This window comes from Vicia villosa, linkage group LG7 (assembly GCF_029867415.1).
Source record: "Vicia villosa cultivar HV-30 ecotype Madison, WI linkage group LG7, Vvil1.0, whole genome shotgun sequence".
NCBI classification, from domain to species: Eukaryota; Viridiplantae; Streptophyta; class Magnoliopsida; order Fabales; family Fabaceae; genus Vicia; species Vicia villosa.
Genome location: NC_081186.1, coordinates 88293083 through 88310619, shown reverse-complemented (window position 1 = coordinate 88310619; position 17537 = coordinate 88293083). Strand labels below are relative to the sequence as shown.

The following is a 17537-nucleotide window of genomic DNA, read 5'->3' as shown; positions in this document are numbered from 1 at the left end:
CAAAATTTCTCCTGTGGTTGTGTTTAATGTTGAATTAGAGTAAATGAATGGGGGAGGGGGGGGGGGGGTGTTTTGCTAAATCTGCAAAACGCGCAGTATTTTGGAAATGAACTTCCGAAATGCTGTTTTCGGAAATGAACTTCCAAAATAAGACAATTTTTTCAAAAAAAAGGCGCTTTCGGAGATGCATATCCGAAAACACCTTTTTCTTGCATTTCGGAAATGCATTTCCGAAGTCAGGGATAGTTTGGGTTTTTCACCAGAGGTGAACTAGAAGGTTGGGAGGTGGCCAAAGAAATTTCCTAAGAAAAAGATATCTAAGTAATATATCAATGTGTACCTTTTCTATTATCATCTCCTAATGCCATGTGTCATATTTTAAATCTCTCTTACATTTTTTTCTGCCTTATAAATTTGAGAAAAAAAATCAGTATTTCTAAATATTAATTTTTTTTCTTACTCCATCTCACAATTTTTTTTTTGCATGATTATTCAATAAAATTAGATTTATATGACTATTGTTCGTTTTACAATTAAGTAAATCATTTCAAATTTTGCATGTGTATCTAAATATTTTTTATATCGTATTAAATAATTTTTCATCTCACGGATCATTTTCAGCACAACATATATTTTATTTTAATCATCAATTTGTCTTGATTTAAAAGAGAAAATTCTTACTTTAAAGAATGAAAACTTTTTTTCCTTCTTTCTTCTTCTCACGAGTCATATTTTTCTTTTTGCATGATTATTTAATACAATTTAATTTATATAATTATTTTTAATTTTACAATTAAGTAACTTATTTCAAGTTTACATCTATATATAAATGCATTTTACATTGTATCACATAAATATTCTATTTCACGGGTCACAGCACAATACATATTTTATTTTAACCAACAATTAATAAAATTTTTATTTTCAAATATTAAATATTTATTTTTCTGTCATCTCTCTCTCTCTCTCTCTATATATATATATATATATATATATATATATATATATATATATATATATATATATATATATTAATACAATTGAGTTTATATAATTATTATTCATTTTAAAATTTATAGCTAGTGTCAAAATTTAGATACATTTCTAAATACAACTTATATCGTATTAATATTTCAAAATTTGATCAAATAGATTACAATAAAGAATCATGGAGCAATTATGAAGATTGACAACATGTCTGCATCAATCTATCGAAAAATCTGATAGGAGATGGAAGAAGCAAACACATCGAGATGAGGTTCCATTATCTTCAATAGCAAGTAGCAAAGGGAGGTTGAACTTGAAACACTACAAAACAGAGAATCAGATTGCAGACATCATGAGGAAGGGTGTGCAGGTCGAAGTGTTCAGGAGACTAAAAACAATAATGAACGTAGATAACTTAGACATAATGAATTAGGTGGTGTGTTGAGAGTGTAATTCTTTGTGTTAAAGCAAGTAATTTTGACGGAGTCTGTTGTTGTCGAAATGCTTATGTCGTCAAAATGTATTTGTATTGAAAGAGATACCCTCGATGAATTTAAACTAAGCGTTATTTTGTTTGTTTTTAGCTGAGTTAGTTAGTTAGAGACTGCTTAGTGAACAAGCAACCCCACCCTATAAATAGGGAGCTACCCTATTACTGTAAGTAAACTGAGTTTAATAATATTGCAATGAGCAAAATAAAGAGCAGAGGATTTTCTTTGCAGAATTCTTAACTTCTTCTTCCCCTTTCTTAAATCCTATTTCTTTATTCTTCCCCAATTCATCTTTTATTTTTCTCTCATGTGCAACAAAATCATCTTGCAACTAAGGTGTAGTTGATTCACTTGAGTAAAGAACAAGAGGCGAAATCAATCGGAAGAATTGATTCTTTTTTGTCATTAAGATTGATTCAAAATTCACCAAATTTTAGATATAATTCCAACACAAATTATATGTGAAAATAAAAATTGATTTTCTGTCAAAGAAATGAATTGCATTAGATAATTAAACTAATCATATACAAATAATTTATTAACAAACACAAAACAAGCATAACTTGTTGAGCAAGTTATGTAACATACTCTAACCAACTCAACCCAAATAATGCATAACCAATGTTTGTTAAAACAAACTTACCAACTCTAAATGTATGACATGCTTAGTAGAATGTATGTAGAGCTCAACAATTTTATTTTTTTGACAAAAAGTAAATGCAAACAATTTATTCATCGACTATAAAGATACAAATGATCGAAGATGATAACATGTTAAGCATTCTTAAGAAATTCCATAACATACATATTGAAAGAACAACAAGCAATTTGAAAACCTTGGAATCCTGCTCCCTTAGCCAAAATCTCAAACTCTTTCTGTGTTCTCTCTTTTCCACTAGGGCTTTGACACAATATGATAACATCCATTTGAAGCACATTTTTTGAGGCCATGTTTGAGTTTGGAACTACTGGAACTATCGACTCAACTACTATCACCTTCCCATGGACAGGAAGTGAATCATAACAATTCTTCAAAATTTTCAAGCATTGCTCATCATTCCAATCATGACATATCCACTGCATTCAAAGCATATTTTTAATTACTTTTTTTCAAAATATACATGATATAAAACAAAGTAATGATGAACTTGAAATCAATAACATCACCACCTTCATGAAAATGGCATCAGCTTTTGGAACACTCACAAACATGTCTCCACCAACATGCTCCACACCTGCAAGCATTATTCAATTTAAAATGCTAAAATTGCTATTTCTCAAATTTGATAAACTACACTTCCTATAATACTTAGTATTAAGTACTGATTGACTCAAATTTACACCTGGATAAGATGGAGCTTCGTTAATGACATGTGGCAAGTCAAAATTAATGGCTTTAATATTGGGATATTTAGAGACAATCATGTTAGTAACAGTTCCAATTCCACCACCAACATCAACAATAGATCCAAGACCCTCAAAACCTGAATATGTGTCGAGAATGTTCTTCATTATGATACTAGAGGAATCAGACATGGCCTTGTTGAAAAGGTTGTTAAACCTTGGATTTGTGCCATGAAACTCAAAAAGAGTCATTCCAAAAGCATTGTTAAAGGGAAGGCCACCCTCTTTAACTGAATTTGTTAAGTGGTACCTACAATTACAAAATATAGTCATATTAAATACCATAATTAAAAAATTTATTTTAAATGATCAATTCTTTAATTAAAATTTACTATTAAGTACATACCACATGTCTTGGAGGTCCTGGTCATGTTCCATAAGAAAGAAGGAAATGATGGAGGCACCATATTCTTCTTCTTCATTATTATTATTTTTGACAAAGTATTTAGCTAATGGGTGAAGACCATACAACCTTTCTTCATTAGAATCTCCATGAGCTTGTTGGATGGAGCAAGTAAGTATTTTGTAGCTGGCCAAAAGACGCAACAAACGGTCCAACATAGAAGGTGCATCTGGATTTTTTATAGAAGGAATTTGAGACGCAATTTGAGAAGATGAAAGGTAAGCATTAGGGCCAGCTTTGGCTATGATTTCAATGATTCCAAGTTCCAATGCTGTTTTTAGAACCATTGGAACAGAAGAAGCAAGTGATAGTTCCATAGCAAAAAGAAAAGCTTCCTCATCGGATACTTTCTCCATTTTCTCAATGATGATGTGCTTTCTGTAGCTTCCATATATATACATAAAATATGTTATGGTCTAATCATTCAAGTTTTAGAAGTACATAAAATTAAGCAAGTGATCTTAAATGAATAGTAAAAAATAAACAGCATAATAAATGATGTGACGGTGCCGAAACAGAGAAAGATATCGTGGCATGGTGAGACTGAGAGGGACATCAGATTGTGAACCACAAACATCACTTCAGATTAAGTATATGTCCTAGTATTAGACATTTGTCTCTATCTCTCACGCAGGTATATAACAAGTTAAGATATCTTAACACTTTCATCGGTGGAGAATCCAAAATCACAAGTCAAGCGGCAAATTATCAACAACTGTCAATCAATGAACTATATAAGTAACATTAACAAACTATCAAACTACCAATTTTACCTTTTTCTTTTCAAATTTTTACAAATTAATTTGGACAATTCAGTAAATCCATAATCCCCAGTTAATTAGTCTCTCCATTCAATTCTAATCTCACACATGTACATGTGTCTAGCATCTTTAATGGTGCAACTCATTTTTGAGTTTTTTGTGAGACCTATTAAGACATATCATTTTAAAGCAACTCATTTAATTTTTACTTCAAAGGTACAATTCTAAAGAATCTATATTGGGTCCCACAATTTTACTTTATATATTACTACGTTCCTTTTTATAAGAGACAATTCACTTTTTAGGTTCATTAAATAATCAATGTATCTAGTCTATAAATAGACCAAATACGTTAGTTATTGAATGAACCTAAAAAATGAGTTTTCTCTTATAAAAAGGAACAGAGGTAGTAATATTTTATTCATATTAAATTTTATTTGATTTAAAATAATAATTTAAAATATTTAAATTTAAATTAATATAAAATAAATAAAATTAAAATTAAACATAAAATTTAAAATAATAATTAAAATTAATTTCAAATACATGACATATAATTAAAAACAATAAAAATAAATAACATAATATAATTACTCAAATTTAAATTTTTTCATTCTCGTGTCCAAAACTCATAACTTGAAGGTGTCTCTGAGTTTGGCGATGCCGTGTATGCACCACTAGCAGAATTTTTTGTTCTCTTTGAAGAATTTTTGGTGGATGCTCCCATCCATTTAGGTTCATCTTTTAAAAGCCGCCATGCATACTCAAGATTGAATGGTGCACCTTCATCTTGTTCAAAAAAGCATGTGCATTATTTAAGATATCTTTCTCTGATGCTCCACTTTTTTTCATAAACAGCTTGTTTGTAACAACCAACAAATTTTTGAACAAGGTCATTTATTCGATGCCATCGAGATTTTAATTGGCCTTGTAGCTTTTCTCGTGAGTGCCCACGATATTGGTTATAATTATCGGTGATTCTTAACCAAAAGCTATCGACTTTTTTATTAACTCCCATAATTCGATCTTTTGAAATATTAAGCCATGATTGCATAAGAAGTGTATCCTCTTCCCTTGTGAATACCTCTCGAGGTTTTTTTTAACAGAACGCCTTTGTTCTTTTTCAATTGTAATATTTTCAATACCAACTTGAGTTAAAAATTGTGGAACTTGGCGTTCAGACATAAACCCATTTGGTGTTTCGGGTTCATGATGAGAATAATTCACCCCATGAGTATTTATATGTGGTCTAAAATAAATATTTGGGTTGTTTGGTGGCAGAAAAAATACGGTAGAGTTTGTTGGCAGTGGCAGTGGGGGAAATTGAAAATTTTGAGGATTAGAATTTTGCTGATTTTGCATGAGATGGAACATAGATTGTTGAAAATTATATTGATTAGGGTCCATTTGCCCTTAACAATAATAATTTGAACTAAGAAGATGAAAAATTTGGTAAAATATATAATCAATTGAAGGCTAATAAGATGAAATTGTGAGAGAAAATTTAAAATACTATGAGTAAGGAATAAATTTGTGAGATAAAATTTGATTAACATCTGCTTCTATTTATAACCAAATAAATTATATAAAAAATTAAAAAGACAAAAGAGCCGTTGAACAAAAGCTTTTAAATTATATTATTATTTTATTCAATTGTACCGTTGCATTGCAGTCTTGCATTTGCATGCGTGGCGGACTTCAATTTCCAAACTTTGTTACAGCTGGCGTACGAACCGGTAAACAATTACCGCTGGAGATGGTCTTACTCGCTTATACTACTCATTTCCTCTCCAGAACCAACAAAACAAGTTTTAAGGTTAGCTGAACAAGCCTTCTGCTTCTTTTTCCCTTTCCTTCATCTTACGTTTTTTTTTAGTAAGCAAGGAATTTTATTAATGGGAGAATTAAGGGTTCTCCAACCTTGATACACAAAAGCAGACAACAACCATCCAAAAAGAAAACGAAATTACAAACCAAATAAAGTTACGACATAAAAGGCCAAGGATCTTTGATAAAATCGTAAAAGCTATACTTGGAGCGAGTAATATTGCCGAAAGAAGACCACCACCAAACCAAAATTTTTATGTGCCAAACCATATCATTAATGTTCCAAACATCATTCCTAAAACAAAAACCATTCCTTGTCAACCAAATCACCCACGAGGTAGCTAACCAAAACACCCCCAATTTGCCTTCTTTGATATTTTTTTCCCGGCCACACTCAATCCACTCCATAAAGGATGGAAGACACATTACTTCCTTTGGATCCAAAAAATCCACCCAAGACGCTACCTCCCTCCAAACAATCATAATCGCTTCACACTTAAAAAAGGAATGGTTCCTATCTTCCGGAAAATAATCACAAAATGTACACTTTAACTTAGATAAAGGAAAATAAATACCTCTATTCTTCAACAAATCGTTGGTGGGTAATCTATTAACAAAAAGTCTTCAACCCAACGCTTTAATTTTGAACGGAACCTCCATCTTCCATAGCAATTCCAACGCCCTATCACACCTATTAACCGGTCCAAAAGGAATACAAGAAGAAGCATAATGCGAATAACAAGAAGACACCGAAAATCATTTATCCAGAGCAAGAGACCACACAACCTTGTCTTTTGTATGAAAAACACCTCCAAAAGACTCCACAGAACCTTTAAATCCAAGAATGGTAATATAATGTTCATTTCCGTTAAGACGGAAACAAAAATGCCCAAATCACCCCACTTCCAAACATTGTCGCACTAACATCCCATTCCCGCCATGAAAACTTTCTTCAAAGAGGAAGCAAAATAAAGCACTGGATAACGCTCCTTCAAGCTAACATCATCTAACCAACATGCCTCCCCAAAAGGCGTAGAAAAACCATTTCCAACGGAGAAACGACAAAATTCCACAATCGGATCCGTACAAGAAAAGGTAGAAAAATCATTCTTTAGCACATCTCGCCACAAAAAAGAATAAGTATTTTTATAAGAATCACCCCCACAAAAAATAAGCATAGAAATGTCTCCATAGCAGGCCTTCAACACATCGTTCCACAAAGATTTATTCCCGTGCAAAATTCTCCATCTCCATTTATTTAAAAGGGCGAGGTTGAAAGCGGCTATGTCTTTTATCTCTAAGCCCCCTTTTAAATAAGGTAAAGTCACATTTTTCCAACTCACCCAATGGATCTTCCTTTTATCCTTCACTCCCCCCATAAGAAGTTGCTTTGAATCTTAGTAAATTCATGAACCACTTTGGCCGGTATCTTGTAAAAGGATAAAGTGAAAATAGTAATCGAACTCAAAATGGACTTTAGAAGCGTGATCCTACCTCCAAGATTAAGAAAGCGATTCTTCCATCCCGCTAACCGATTTCTCATCTTATTCAAGAGAGGAGTTCAAGAAGAGGCACGTTATGACATAGAAATATTATTACATCACATTAGAATTTATGTCGTTCCACTAAGAGCATCTCCAATGGTAGAATTTTTTTTATTGTCTGTGTCATAATTTGTTGGTCCAAATTGCCACATTGCATTTAAGCAATCTTTAAGCAATTTCAACTACTTTTACTCCAATGATAATTATAAATAACCAACATAAATTTGATTCCACCAATTTATATTATTTTATTTGTACTACAATTTAATAATTACTTTTCAATTGAATTGGTTAAAAAATAATAATATTTAATATTAAGTTCTCCATTTTTGAAATTGCTTCATCAAGCTTCATCTCTTATATTTAAACAACCAATGTCGCCAGATAAGCACACTTCAATGATTAAAAAAATAAACAACAAATCTTAAGAGTTCAGGAATCAATAAGTTTCCACCATTGGAGATTAGGATTGTTATCGGTCCGGACCGGTCAGGATATTTGCTATCCCGAGAATCAGACCGAAATAGTAGTCGGATAAATTCAGACCGGACCGAAACAGTGATGAACCATTTTTTTGAACCGAAACCGGACCGTTACTTTGGATATCCGACAAAAGTATCCAATAAATATCCAATATAGTATCCATTTTTGATATCGGATACAAAAATTATCCATTATTCCAGTTCCAATCGACCGATTCTCAGAGGGTTTTTCGGATCGCGATTTTAATAGAAATCTCTGTCTAACTTCCTACCAGTCCTGCTAAATATGGTTGCTAATGCTATACATTATTTTAATGGTTTTGAAAAATTACATACACGATCCGTAAAATTTAATAATTTTTTTTTAGTTTTTATAAGTAATTAGAATAATTAAAAATATTAATAAAATTGAATTTTAAACGAGGGGTACCAAAATTTCAGAAAAATGAAAATACGAAAATCAAACATATATAATTAAGCTAACAAATAAACATAAAAACATCAATGCGCTAGATCAAAATATTTATTAGTTCATTAATTTGACCAGTGAATTGGTTGGATCATACCGACTTTTAGCAGATTATTTTTAAAATTATTAATTTATAAATATTAATAATTTATTTAATATTATATATAATGTATACTATATATGAGAAGTGTTTGCTAAAAGATTAAGAATATACAATTAAAATAAAATTATTCTATACAATCATACGATATATATCATGTCAAAATAAACAATATCCATTTATAGGTACTTTGGTAAAAAAAAATTATTATTTTAGTTTTATAAATTTAGTAATATAATATTTTTTCTATATATTTAATTAACGTGACATAGTAAAATATTCTTATTATTATTTTAAATACTATACTTTTGTTGAACATTCAATATAATATGGTAAATCACAATTTATATATACAAAAAATAATATGTTGAAAAAGATTAAACATATAAAATATACATACTTTATAATAAAAAATGTTATATGAAAAATTGCCATAAATAAATCATCAAATTGTTTCCAGGACAAACCCATCTTTTGTTTTTGTTAACAGTTTAGTTTGCAGTTGCACACGAATTACAACTGTGTTTCAAAACCCGCATCCGACGTGTCAACTTTTTATTGGTTGAATGAGCTGCCCGGTCCAATCACATATCGACATATAACTATTGCCAACGACGCCGTTTCCAGTTTACAAAAAAACACAAAACCTTAATTAAAAAAAAAATAAAACACTTTCGTTGAAATTAAAAACTATTCATCGTTGTTCTGTCTCTCTTTCTTTCACAATTCTTCTTCTTCTTCTTCTTCTCCTAATTAATCTCAGAGAAGTGAATCCAAGAAAGAAAGGTATTATCTTTTTCTTGAAATTGTTGTTTTTTAGGGTTTTAGGGTGAGATTTAATTTAAATTAATAATTGTTTGTTTGGTGCAGATGGGATTGAGGGAAAATATATTGGTGTTTGTTTTGATAGTGGCGTTGTTGAAAGTAACAGAAGGGATCAGATTTGTGATAGATAGAGATGAGTGTTTCTCACATGAGGTTAAGTACGAGGGTGACACTGTTCATGTTTCTTTCGTTGTTATTAAGGCTGATTCTCCTTGGCATTACGGTGATGAAGGTGTCGATCTTGTGGTATGTTATGTTTTTTTTCTATTCCTCATTCTCTGTAGCCCCGATACATGATAGAGTTTAATTTTTAAGCACCCTAATTATATGTCACTTAGAAGTGATTATGATTAAAGTATGAATTAAACCCTATATGATATATAATTGACCTAAATGTTAGATTATATTATATTATATAGCACCTAGCTGCGCCGCTATCACTTTTTGGATGACAAAATCAATCTTCTTAAAAACTATGTTCATCGCCTTAGGTGACAACATTGCTTTGCACGAGTCTTTGAACTCTCGGTGAAAGTATCAAATACAAATGGTATTAAAGTATGTTGATTGTGCGACAATGCTTTCTCATGTTTGACCACTTTACTTGACACGGCTTTGAGACTGCTTGTCTTACATTAAAACCTCAGTCCTGAGTTCCACGAGTGGGAAAACCCTAGTCAAGTACACACGTGTTTATACTAGAACATCAGCTGGCCAGCCTGGCCTAAGTGTCAACCTTCTGTCCTAAGAGGGACATGAGAAACTATTGCTTGTCTTTCTGACCGTAATCATGCCAATGTTATTTTTAATAGATATTGTGAGCCATTGCCAACTTAAAATTTAATCCCTTAGCACAAGTGAATGCAGGTCAAACACGGTGCAAAGTTTATATTGATAGTTAGGAGATAACTTCATGGTTTAGAGTAATTAACCTTGTTTTTAGGAAGAAAGTGGTCGTATGTCTAGAAGTTCATATGTTGCATACTATCTTTACTACTTTCCAGATCGTGTGAAATATATATCTGAAGCATCCGTACAAATCCATGTCTCTTCCCATCAATGCTTGAAATAATAATCTTTCTTAGAGGTTATCTTTTTCCTTAATATCTCCGATCATGTTAGATTTTGAGTCTCATTAGACAAAAATGTGAGAATTTCAGGTAAAGGGACCTGTCGGTGATCAAATTCAAGATTTCCGTGACAAGACCAGTGAAAAGTTTGAGTTTGTGGCTCACAAATCAGGGGTGCATAAGTTCTGTTTCACTAACAAATCTCCTTATCATGAGACCATCGATTTTGATGTGCATGTTGGTCACTTCTCTTACTTTGAGCAACACGCAAAAGACGGTAATGCCTCTTCTATGAACTTCACCCGTCTCTTGTCATCTGTTCTTACTTTTGTAGTGTAGTATAATGCTCTTTGAGTTGCATGAAAGAACTGTCGTTGAAACTTTTGTAATTGAATGCAGAGCATTTCAACCCTTTGTTAGAGCAGATAGCGAAGTTGGAAGAAGCTCTTTACAATATTCAGTTTGAACAACATTGGTTAGAAGCTCAGACTGATCGCCAAGCAATAGGTATTACTTGTTTATCTAAAAATTTACGTTTTTCTGTACATTAAGATAAATGCATAGTTGGTATATACCATGTGGTTTTAATCAATACAATTTAGTAGAATTTCCTGTCCCAATCTGCAAGCATCTTAGTGCTAGTCAGCTACCATGCCAAACAAACCAATCGGTTAAGAACATTTTTTTCTATCTCTTGTTTGTTAATATTCGCTGCTTACTTCCTTTACTTGTGGTCAAAGTTGGCTTTGATTTTTTTATCTTTAACCATCCCTTTCTTAGGGAAAAGTGCCTTGCTAGCCTCGAATACGGCTGAAAAGTGAATGAAGTTTGTCCATGGGATTTTTCAGCCAGTATCCAAATTCGGGTTTTTTTACTAACCACCTGAGTCAAATTACTTAAAATTTGACCTACTCCTGCGCCCGGCATGACATGATTAAATGCTCACTCGCACCATTTTGACCTAGATGAATGAACTGTGAGAATATGAAGCCAATTTAAGTTGCAAACTTGTTTTCTGTATTTGCTTTTTTTTTTTTTTTGGTGTGAATGCAAATGGAATAATGTCATGTCTCTTGTTTGAAATGCAGTGAACGATGGGATGAGCCGAAGAGCAGTACACAAGGCAATCTTTGAATCAGCAGCACTGATTGGAGCTAGCGCGCTGCAAGTCTTTCTTCTGCGACGTTTATTTGAGCGAAAGTTGGGAGCCTCTAGAGTTTAGAGTTAGACAATGTTCTGAGAATCTGTAACATTATGAATCCTGATGTTATTTTAAACTTTTTGTTTATTTACTGTCATGACCTTGATATTTATACTGGTTGTTCACTTTACTCAAAATATATTTCTGGAAAAATGTTATTTATTGTTAATTACAGTTTATTTCCGATTAAAAAACGGAACACCTTTATATATATCATTAGATTATTTCCTCCCTTCATACATGCTTGAATCGATCTGATTAGTCTTTTTTTTGTTGGGTGGACTAGTCAAGCAGTTCTGTCTAACCTAAAAAACAAAGCACATACTAATCGTTAGATGGTCCAATTGTGATTAACGGTGGACTTGGTAGGAAGGACCACGGTTCGATATCCGCAACTACAATTGGGAGGAGATTAAAACCACTTTATGTCAGAACTGATTCTCGAACCGGATTAGTCTATTCATTGAGTTGGATACTGTTGGTGAAATAATAAAAAAACGGAGCACATTGGATGTGTTGAATGATGCATGCAAAAGAGTGTAGGTCATGCATAACCTTCATTATAAACGATTATACCGACATGAAATATAGAGTACATGGCTTCAAAATTAGGTATAACCTTCATTATAAAACAATTATACCAACATGAAATATAGAGTATAAGGCTTCAAAATTAGGTAGATAGATACACAAGCACCACTGTTAAAAGAGTATAGAGTTAAAAATCCCTGTGATAATTCATTCACCAGAAATCATAAATATGTAATGTAATACATCTGCTAATTATTATTTTCCCATGCTCAAAGATTCCAGCAGTACACCCATCATAGCTTTAATGAGCCTCCAAACTTCTGAAAATTATATTGAGTTCGAAAATATTATGATTCACCTCCAGATGGACTTACGCAGCAAAACCATTTTTTCTGCAATAATTTAAAAAAACAGAAAAATCAATACTACTATTAACTGATATGGTTACATATGTTCTGGATAAAGATATGCATGAAAGTGTAAGAGATGTTTATAGTACACAGCTTAAATGTTTATGTTTCCAGTATGAAACCGGTTGGAAATTGAAGTTATGGTGACAAGATAAATGAGCAAAAGAGAAGAATGTCGGAGGATTGAATTGTGGATATATTGCAAGACACAAAACAGTAGACAGATAGGCCAATACATCATGAGCATATTAGTTGTGGTCACGGTGCCAAAACAGGTTTGAGCATAGTCTTTATTTGTTTAGTCATGATAAAACTGTGGCTAACTTACACAAGACCTCTAAAAATTTGAGACGATACGAGAGAATGAGAGAAGTGATACTTAAAAGGGTTTTCTTGACTCAAATCAAACACAGAAACACACTTGCTTTAACATTCACCCTTTTTCAATTTCTCTTACACCAGTAAGATCTTAAACTAAAAGAGTAAGGGAAAGATGCAGAAAGGGTGATAAGTGTGCAACAGGAAGCTGCAGAGGGCCGCAAATACAGAGGACTCAATTTGGCAAGACCATTTTTTGAGCTTATAGTTTATAGGATTATATGTTCAAAAAGACCAGTTTAGTAAACGTCTTTTTCACACAATTTTTATAGTTTATTTTCTCTTCATGTAATGAGATAAAAGTTTGAATAAGAAAATGAACTACCCTACTAGAATTAGGGACGGAAAACGGACATGTCCGTCCCACAAAAAACTGTCACGGGTGCGGGGCGGACATAGTTGGTGGTGCTGTCTAAAATTTTGATCCGCCCCACAGAAAAATGAGGACAGTGCAGACATGTGAGCACTACATCTTTAAAGTCTACAAATGAAAAATGTTTAGAATAACACGTGTGCCCGTAGAAAAATGAGACGAAATTGGTGTGCACATTAGAGCATACGAGTATAAAATCTAGACTATTTCCACAAAAAGTGTGCGCAAAACAATACAAGCAGTTTTCACATTAACATCAAAATATATATGTTTATCTCTATCTTTTTTCTTCCTACAAACTACAAGTATATAAGTGAAATTAGAGAAAAAGAAAGAAACAACATACAGATTGTGGTTTGCCAAGAACAACTTGATGTTTATATTTGGTTTTACGATAATCCTTTGATGGTGAATCAACCTTCACCCCACTCTTCTTCTCATTCCTAGCTTTGTTGAATATCACAGTATATCCTTCAGCTGATGCTGGATCATTCACGTCCCATTCTCCAAATTTTGGCAATGGAACACCCTTTTCCTGTATAAAACCATATTCAAAATATTCAAAACCATATTCATATATATTATGGAAATGATGCAAATGCAAATGATAACATACCGCCATGGATTTGTCAAAATCACGATGACAAATCCTGCAGAACAAGGCTTTGTAAGTTGAATAAAATCAAGATGATGTCGTTTTAGTTTTCTCTAACACATGCACCAAACAATACTAAATTTGTGGGTGGACAATGTAGTTTGTTCTAAATTCTACTATTTTCAGCCAGCCAACCAAGCTCCACCATCCATCAAACTTGTTAGTTTTATTTTTTCTTTCGAATAATATTTATAAATTTCATTTCATTTTTTTTTAAAAATTATTTCATAATTTGGAACATAAATCTACTAATGTTATTTTGTAATATTTTTTCAAATATATTATAAGTTATATTTTTTTATAGTAAATTTATCGTTTTACCATATCTTTTTTAGTAATATTAATATAAATTTTCAATTGATATTTGGATATCTTAAATCAAGTCCAAATTAAATTGTATTTTTTAAATACATTAAAATTATTGCTTATAATGAGTTGAGTTCATACAAGTTGTACTTGTTAAAAAGTACAAATACGTAACACCCTCAAGCTGGTAAGGGTGACCAGAGACTTAAAGGATTTTTGGTGGTTTTAGGATAAGTTCACGTTGATGAGGAATCCTGTTTTGAGGTGATTTTGGTGTGGATAGAGGAAACTCACATGAGGTGAGAAACTCTCAATCTTTTGGGTGTTTTGTGTGTATTCTGAATTGTCTATCCTTCCTCACTCTAGGAATGAGGTATTTATTGAGGCCTAGGCGATTGGATTTAGGGTTTCTTGGAAACTGCAACCGCTCACCTAGTTGTGAGAGTGGACCATTGAATCTCTATTTTCTAAGGAGATGTGAGTTATTCCCTTGATTCTTTTTCTGGAGTATCACAAGTGAGGTTATCTCCTTCGTGGGGTGAAAGGAATCTGACGCCCCTTGTTAGTGACATGCCCCCTCACCTTTAGTGGGCCATTCACAAGTACATCAAGTATAATAGCTTGGTAAAATACGAAGTGCTTAATTGACTATGCATAGGGGGTGTCTATTCGTTGAGACCCTAAGTCTCTCAAGCGAGGCGTTTAGCTGAGCCCGTTTGAGGGATTTTAAGTCCCTCGTGTGAGGCGTTTAAATGAAGCATCCTAATGAGATTCTAAGTCCCTCAGGGGAGGTTTTAAGCTGACTCTCCCGAGTAAGACTTCAGTCGAGTCCCTTAAGCAAAATCTCTCAATGAACCTTTCTAATGAGACTCTAAATCTCTCAGGCGAGACATTTAGATGAGTCTGTCTGATGAGACTCTAAGTCCCTCATGCGAGGGGTTTAGACGAGGTTGACTCTTGCGTATAGCCCATTTGTATTGCCTTAAGGGCGACAGGGATCTCCCCATTAAAGTTTGCCATATTCGTATTGCTTGAGAGGCGACAAAGATTTTCCTCTAAAAGTCTATCATACTTTATTTCCTAACATGCGACAAGGATTTTCCTATGGAAGTTCAACATAATTTATTGTCTACGAAGGCGACAAAGATCTTCCTGTACAAGTCCAACATACATAACAGCAAAACCAAAATATTCTATTTGCTCATAGATACTTAATAACTTATAAAAAGCAAGCAACATGCCCCCTCTAGAAATTCGTAAATAGCTTAGCTATGATAATATTTTAAACAAATGGAGTTCCAGGTCTCAGGGATGAGTCGCCCATTCAACTGTTCTAATTGGTATGCTCCATGTGGCTGCTTCTAGAATATGCGATATGATCCTTCCCAGTTTTACTGCAATTTTCCCTTTGCGCAGGCCGAACCACTTGTCTCAATACCAAGTCCACCTCATGTATTTCTGTTGGCATAAGCATAGAGTTGTATCTTCTGGCCGCTTTTTGCTTGGTAGCAAACTCCTAGATGTGGGCAACATCTCTTCATCCATTAAATTGATGGCACATCTTAACCCCGACTCATTCACTTTTTGGTTGAACCGAAAACTCTGACATGAGAGTGTATCAATCTACGGGTAACATAACACCGGTCCATTTTACCATAGTGAAGGGAGTTTCCTTTGTGGTTGAGTGAGAGTGATTCAACCCATAACCCTTTGGTATTGTCCGACTCTATTGTCCATTGGCTTAGGGATGGACGATAGAGACAAACTTTATTTATACTCTAAATTTTCGATAAAATCCAGTGATTGTGGTACTAGTGAATTGTGTTATGTTGTCGGAGACAATGACGTATGGTAGTTTGAACCTGCACATGATTTTCTACCAATATAAACGAGCTTTTTTGTTCTAATTTTGACGACAACCTCCGTCTCTTTCCACTTTGTGAAGTAGTCGAATCCTACGATTATGAATTTGAACTGCCTAAGCGCCAAAGGTTACTGACCCAGAAAGTCCACGCCACTAGTAGAAAGATTTGGGCGATGTCATGGAATGAAGGAACTCAGTTAGGGCGTGTTGCAAGTCGCATGCCTCTGACATCTGTTACTCTTCTTGACGACCGGCATGCCATCTTTTTATAATATATGCTAATAATAACTTGTTTCTTTCTTCTTATACTTCAACTTTTTATTTTCTGTTCGAATAATCATTTATAGTTATTCAAAATTTACGCACAATAAAAAAACGAATATGAACACCAATATATTTAATTTTATTTAAAAAATCTCATATTTAAATCACTTGAATTGTTTTTTTACACATTTAAGATGTCTATAAATTAGTCACGACTAAATGGACGGAGAGACTAAATGAAACAATTATTTACTCAGTTGATTTTGGACTGTGTTAAAATGGTTCCAAAAGGGGCCATATATCTTTGAACTTCAATTGAAAAATTAGATATGTTTAAGATAATTTTAGTGTTTTCCAACAACAGACACTTGACTTAATTCAACTAACTCAAGTAAGAAAAATTGAATTCAAGAAGTTGAAAAGCCATAAATGTTTATTTAAACTTCACCAAGAGTGGTGTATACAAATGAATAGAATAAAAATGAATCTTAATTGGACTCTTACTACAACAACAGCCAATTTACACCAAACTCAAGTAAAAACATAACATTTATATGCATGTGCTATGAGTTGAACTCATCAAACATTAGAAGCAAAGTTTGGTTTTGAACGTGGTTCAGGGAATGTAGTGTTTGCAGCAGCAGCTCCTGGCGGTGGAATCGGCATACCATAAACCTGAGGATTGCTGAACACTTCACGTCTGCCTCTAGCTCTTCCAAAGAAGTAACAACCAAAGCCAAGAAGAAAGCAGAAGAAGATTAAAGGAAGAGAAATTACCACTACCATTCCCATCTTGATTTTCTCTGGTTTCTAAGATTGTGTTGCGTCTTTGTTTATGAGTTGTTTTGTTGGGTTACAGAAGAGGTTTCTGAGAGTATTTATATAATGGTGTTTTTGATTCTTTCCGGAGAAAGTGTTTTGTTGTAATAATGGGACTTAACGTTCAAGTTTCTAACGGACACTTTTTCGATAGCTGTCTGTACTTTGTTCTTTAGTGTTCCTTTCGCTTTAACTTTTACATCACTTTTGTTTTTGTTTGTTTAGGATAGAAATCAATTACTTGTTTTTGTTTTTATTTCTTGCAGTGTGTATTTACATATTCTTCGTATCTTTGATATTTTTTAAAAATGATCTTTTATATTAAATTTGATTTCTACAGTTTGGCTTGTGTTGAAAAAATTAATTTAGAGTG

The 17537-nt window shown here is 33.0% G+C and overlaps 4 protein-coding genes across 4 annotated transcripts; 1 reads left to right on the top strand and 3 right to left on the bottom strand.

Moving 5' to 3' along the window:
* Positions 1-2171: 2171 nt before the first annotated feature.
* On the bottom strand, positions 2172-3701 carry LOC131615633 (caffeic acid 3-O-methyltransferase 1-like). Its single transcript, XM_058886773.1, has 4 exons — positions 3229-3701; positions 2822-3132; positions 2649-2713; positions 2172-2555 (listed from the first exon to the last, which is right to left on the bottom strand). The coding sequence occupies exons 1-4, from the start codon at positions 3684-3686 to the stop codon at positions 2253-2255; spliced, it is 1137 nt and encodes a 378-aa protein (XP_058742756.1). The 5' UTR covers positions 3687-3701; the 3' UTR covers positions 2172-2252.
* Positions 3702-9095: 5394 nt separating this feature from the next.
* On the top strand, positions 9096-11733 carry LOC131615634 (transmembrane emp24 domain-containing protein p24beta2-like). Its single transcript, XM_058886774.1, has 5 exons — positions 9096-9254; positions 9339-9539; positions 10454-10640; positions 10763-10870; positions 11452-11733. The coding sequence occupies exons 2-5, from the start codon at positions 9339-9341 to the stop codon at positions 11583-11585; spliced, it is 630 nt and encodes a 209-aa protein (XP_058742757.1). The 5' UTR covers positions 9096-9254; the 3' UTR covers positions 11586-11733.
* A 345-nt stretch (positions 11734-12078) lies between these two features.
* LOC131615635 (protein NOI4-like) lies at positions 12079-14026 on the bottom strand. Its single transcript, XM_058886775.1, has 3 exons — positions 13873-14026; positions 13603-13791; positions 12079-12487 (listed from the first exon to the last, which is right to left on the bottom strand). The coding sequence occupies exons 1-3, from the start codon at positions 13876-13878 to the stop codon at positions 12443-12445; spliced, it is 240 nt and encodes a 79-aa protein (XP_058742758.1). The 5' UTR covers positions 13879-14026; the 3' UTR covers positions 12079-12442.
* Positions 14027-16742: 2716 nt separating this feature from the next.
* On the bottom strand, positions 16743-17215 carry LOC131617738 (uncharacterized). The gene has a single exon (XM_058888992.1). It carries the CDS (start codon positions 17135-17137, stop codon positions 16925-16927), a length of 213 nt encoding a protein of 70 aa, XP_058744975.1. The 5' UTR covers positions 17138-17215; the 3' UTR covers positions 16743-16924.
* Positions 17216-17537: the final 322 nt, after the last annotated feature.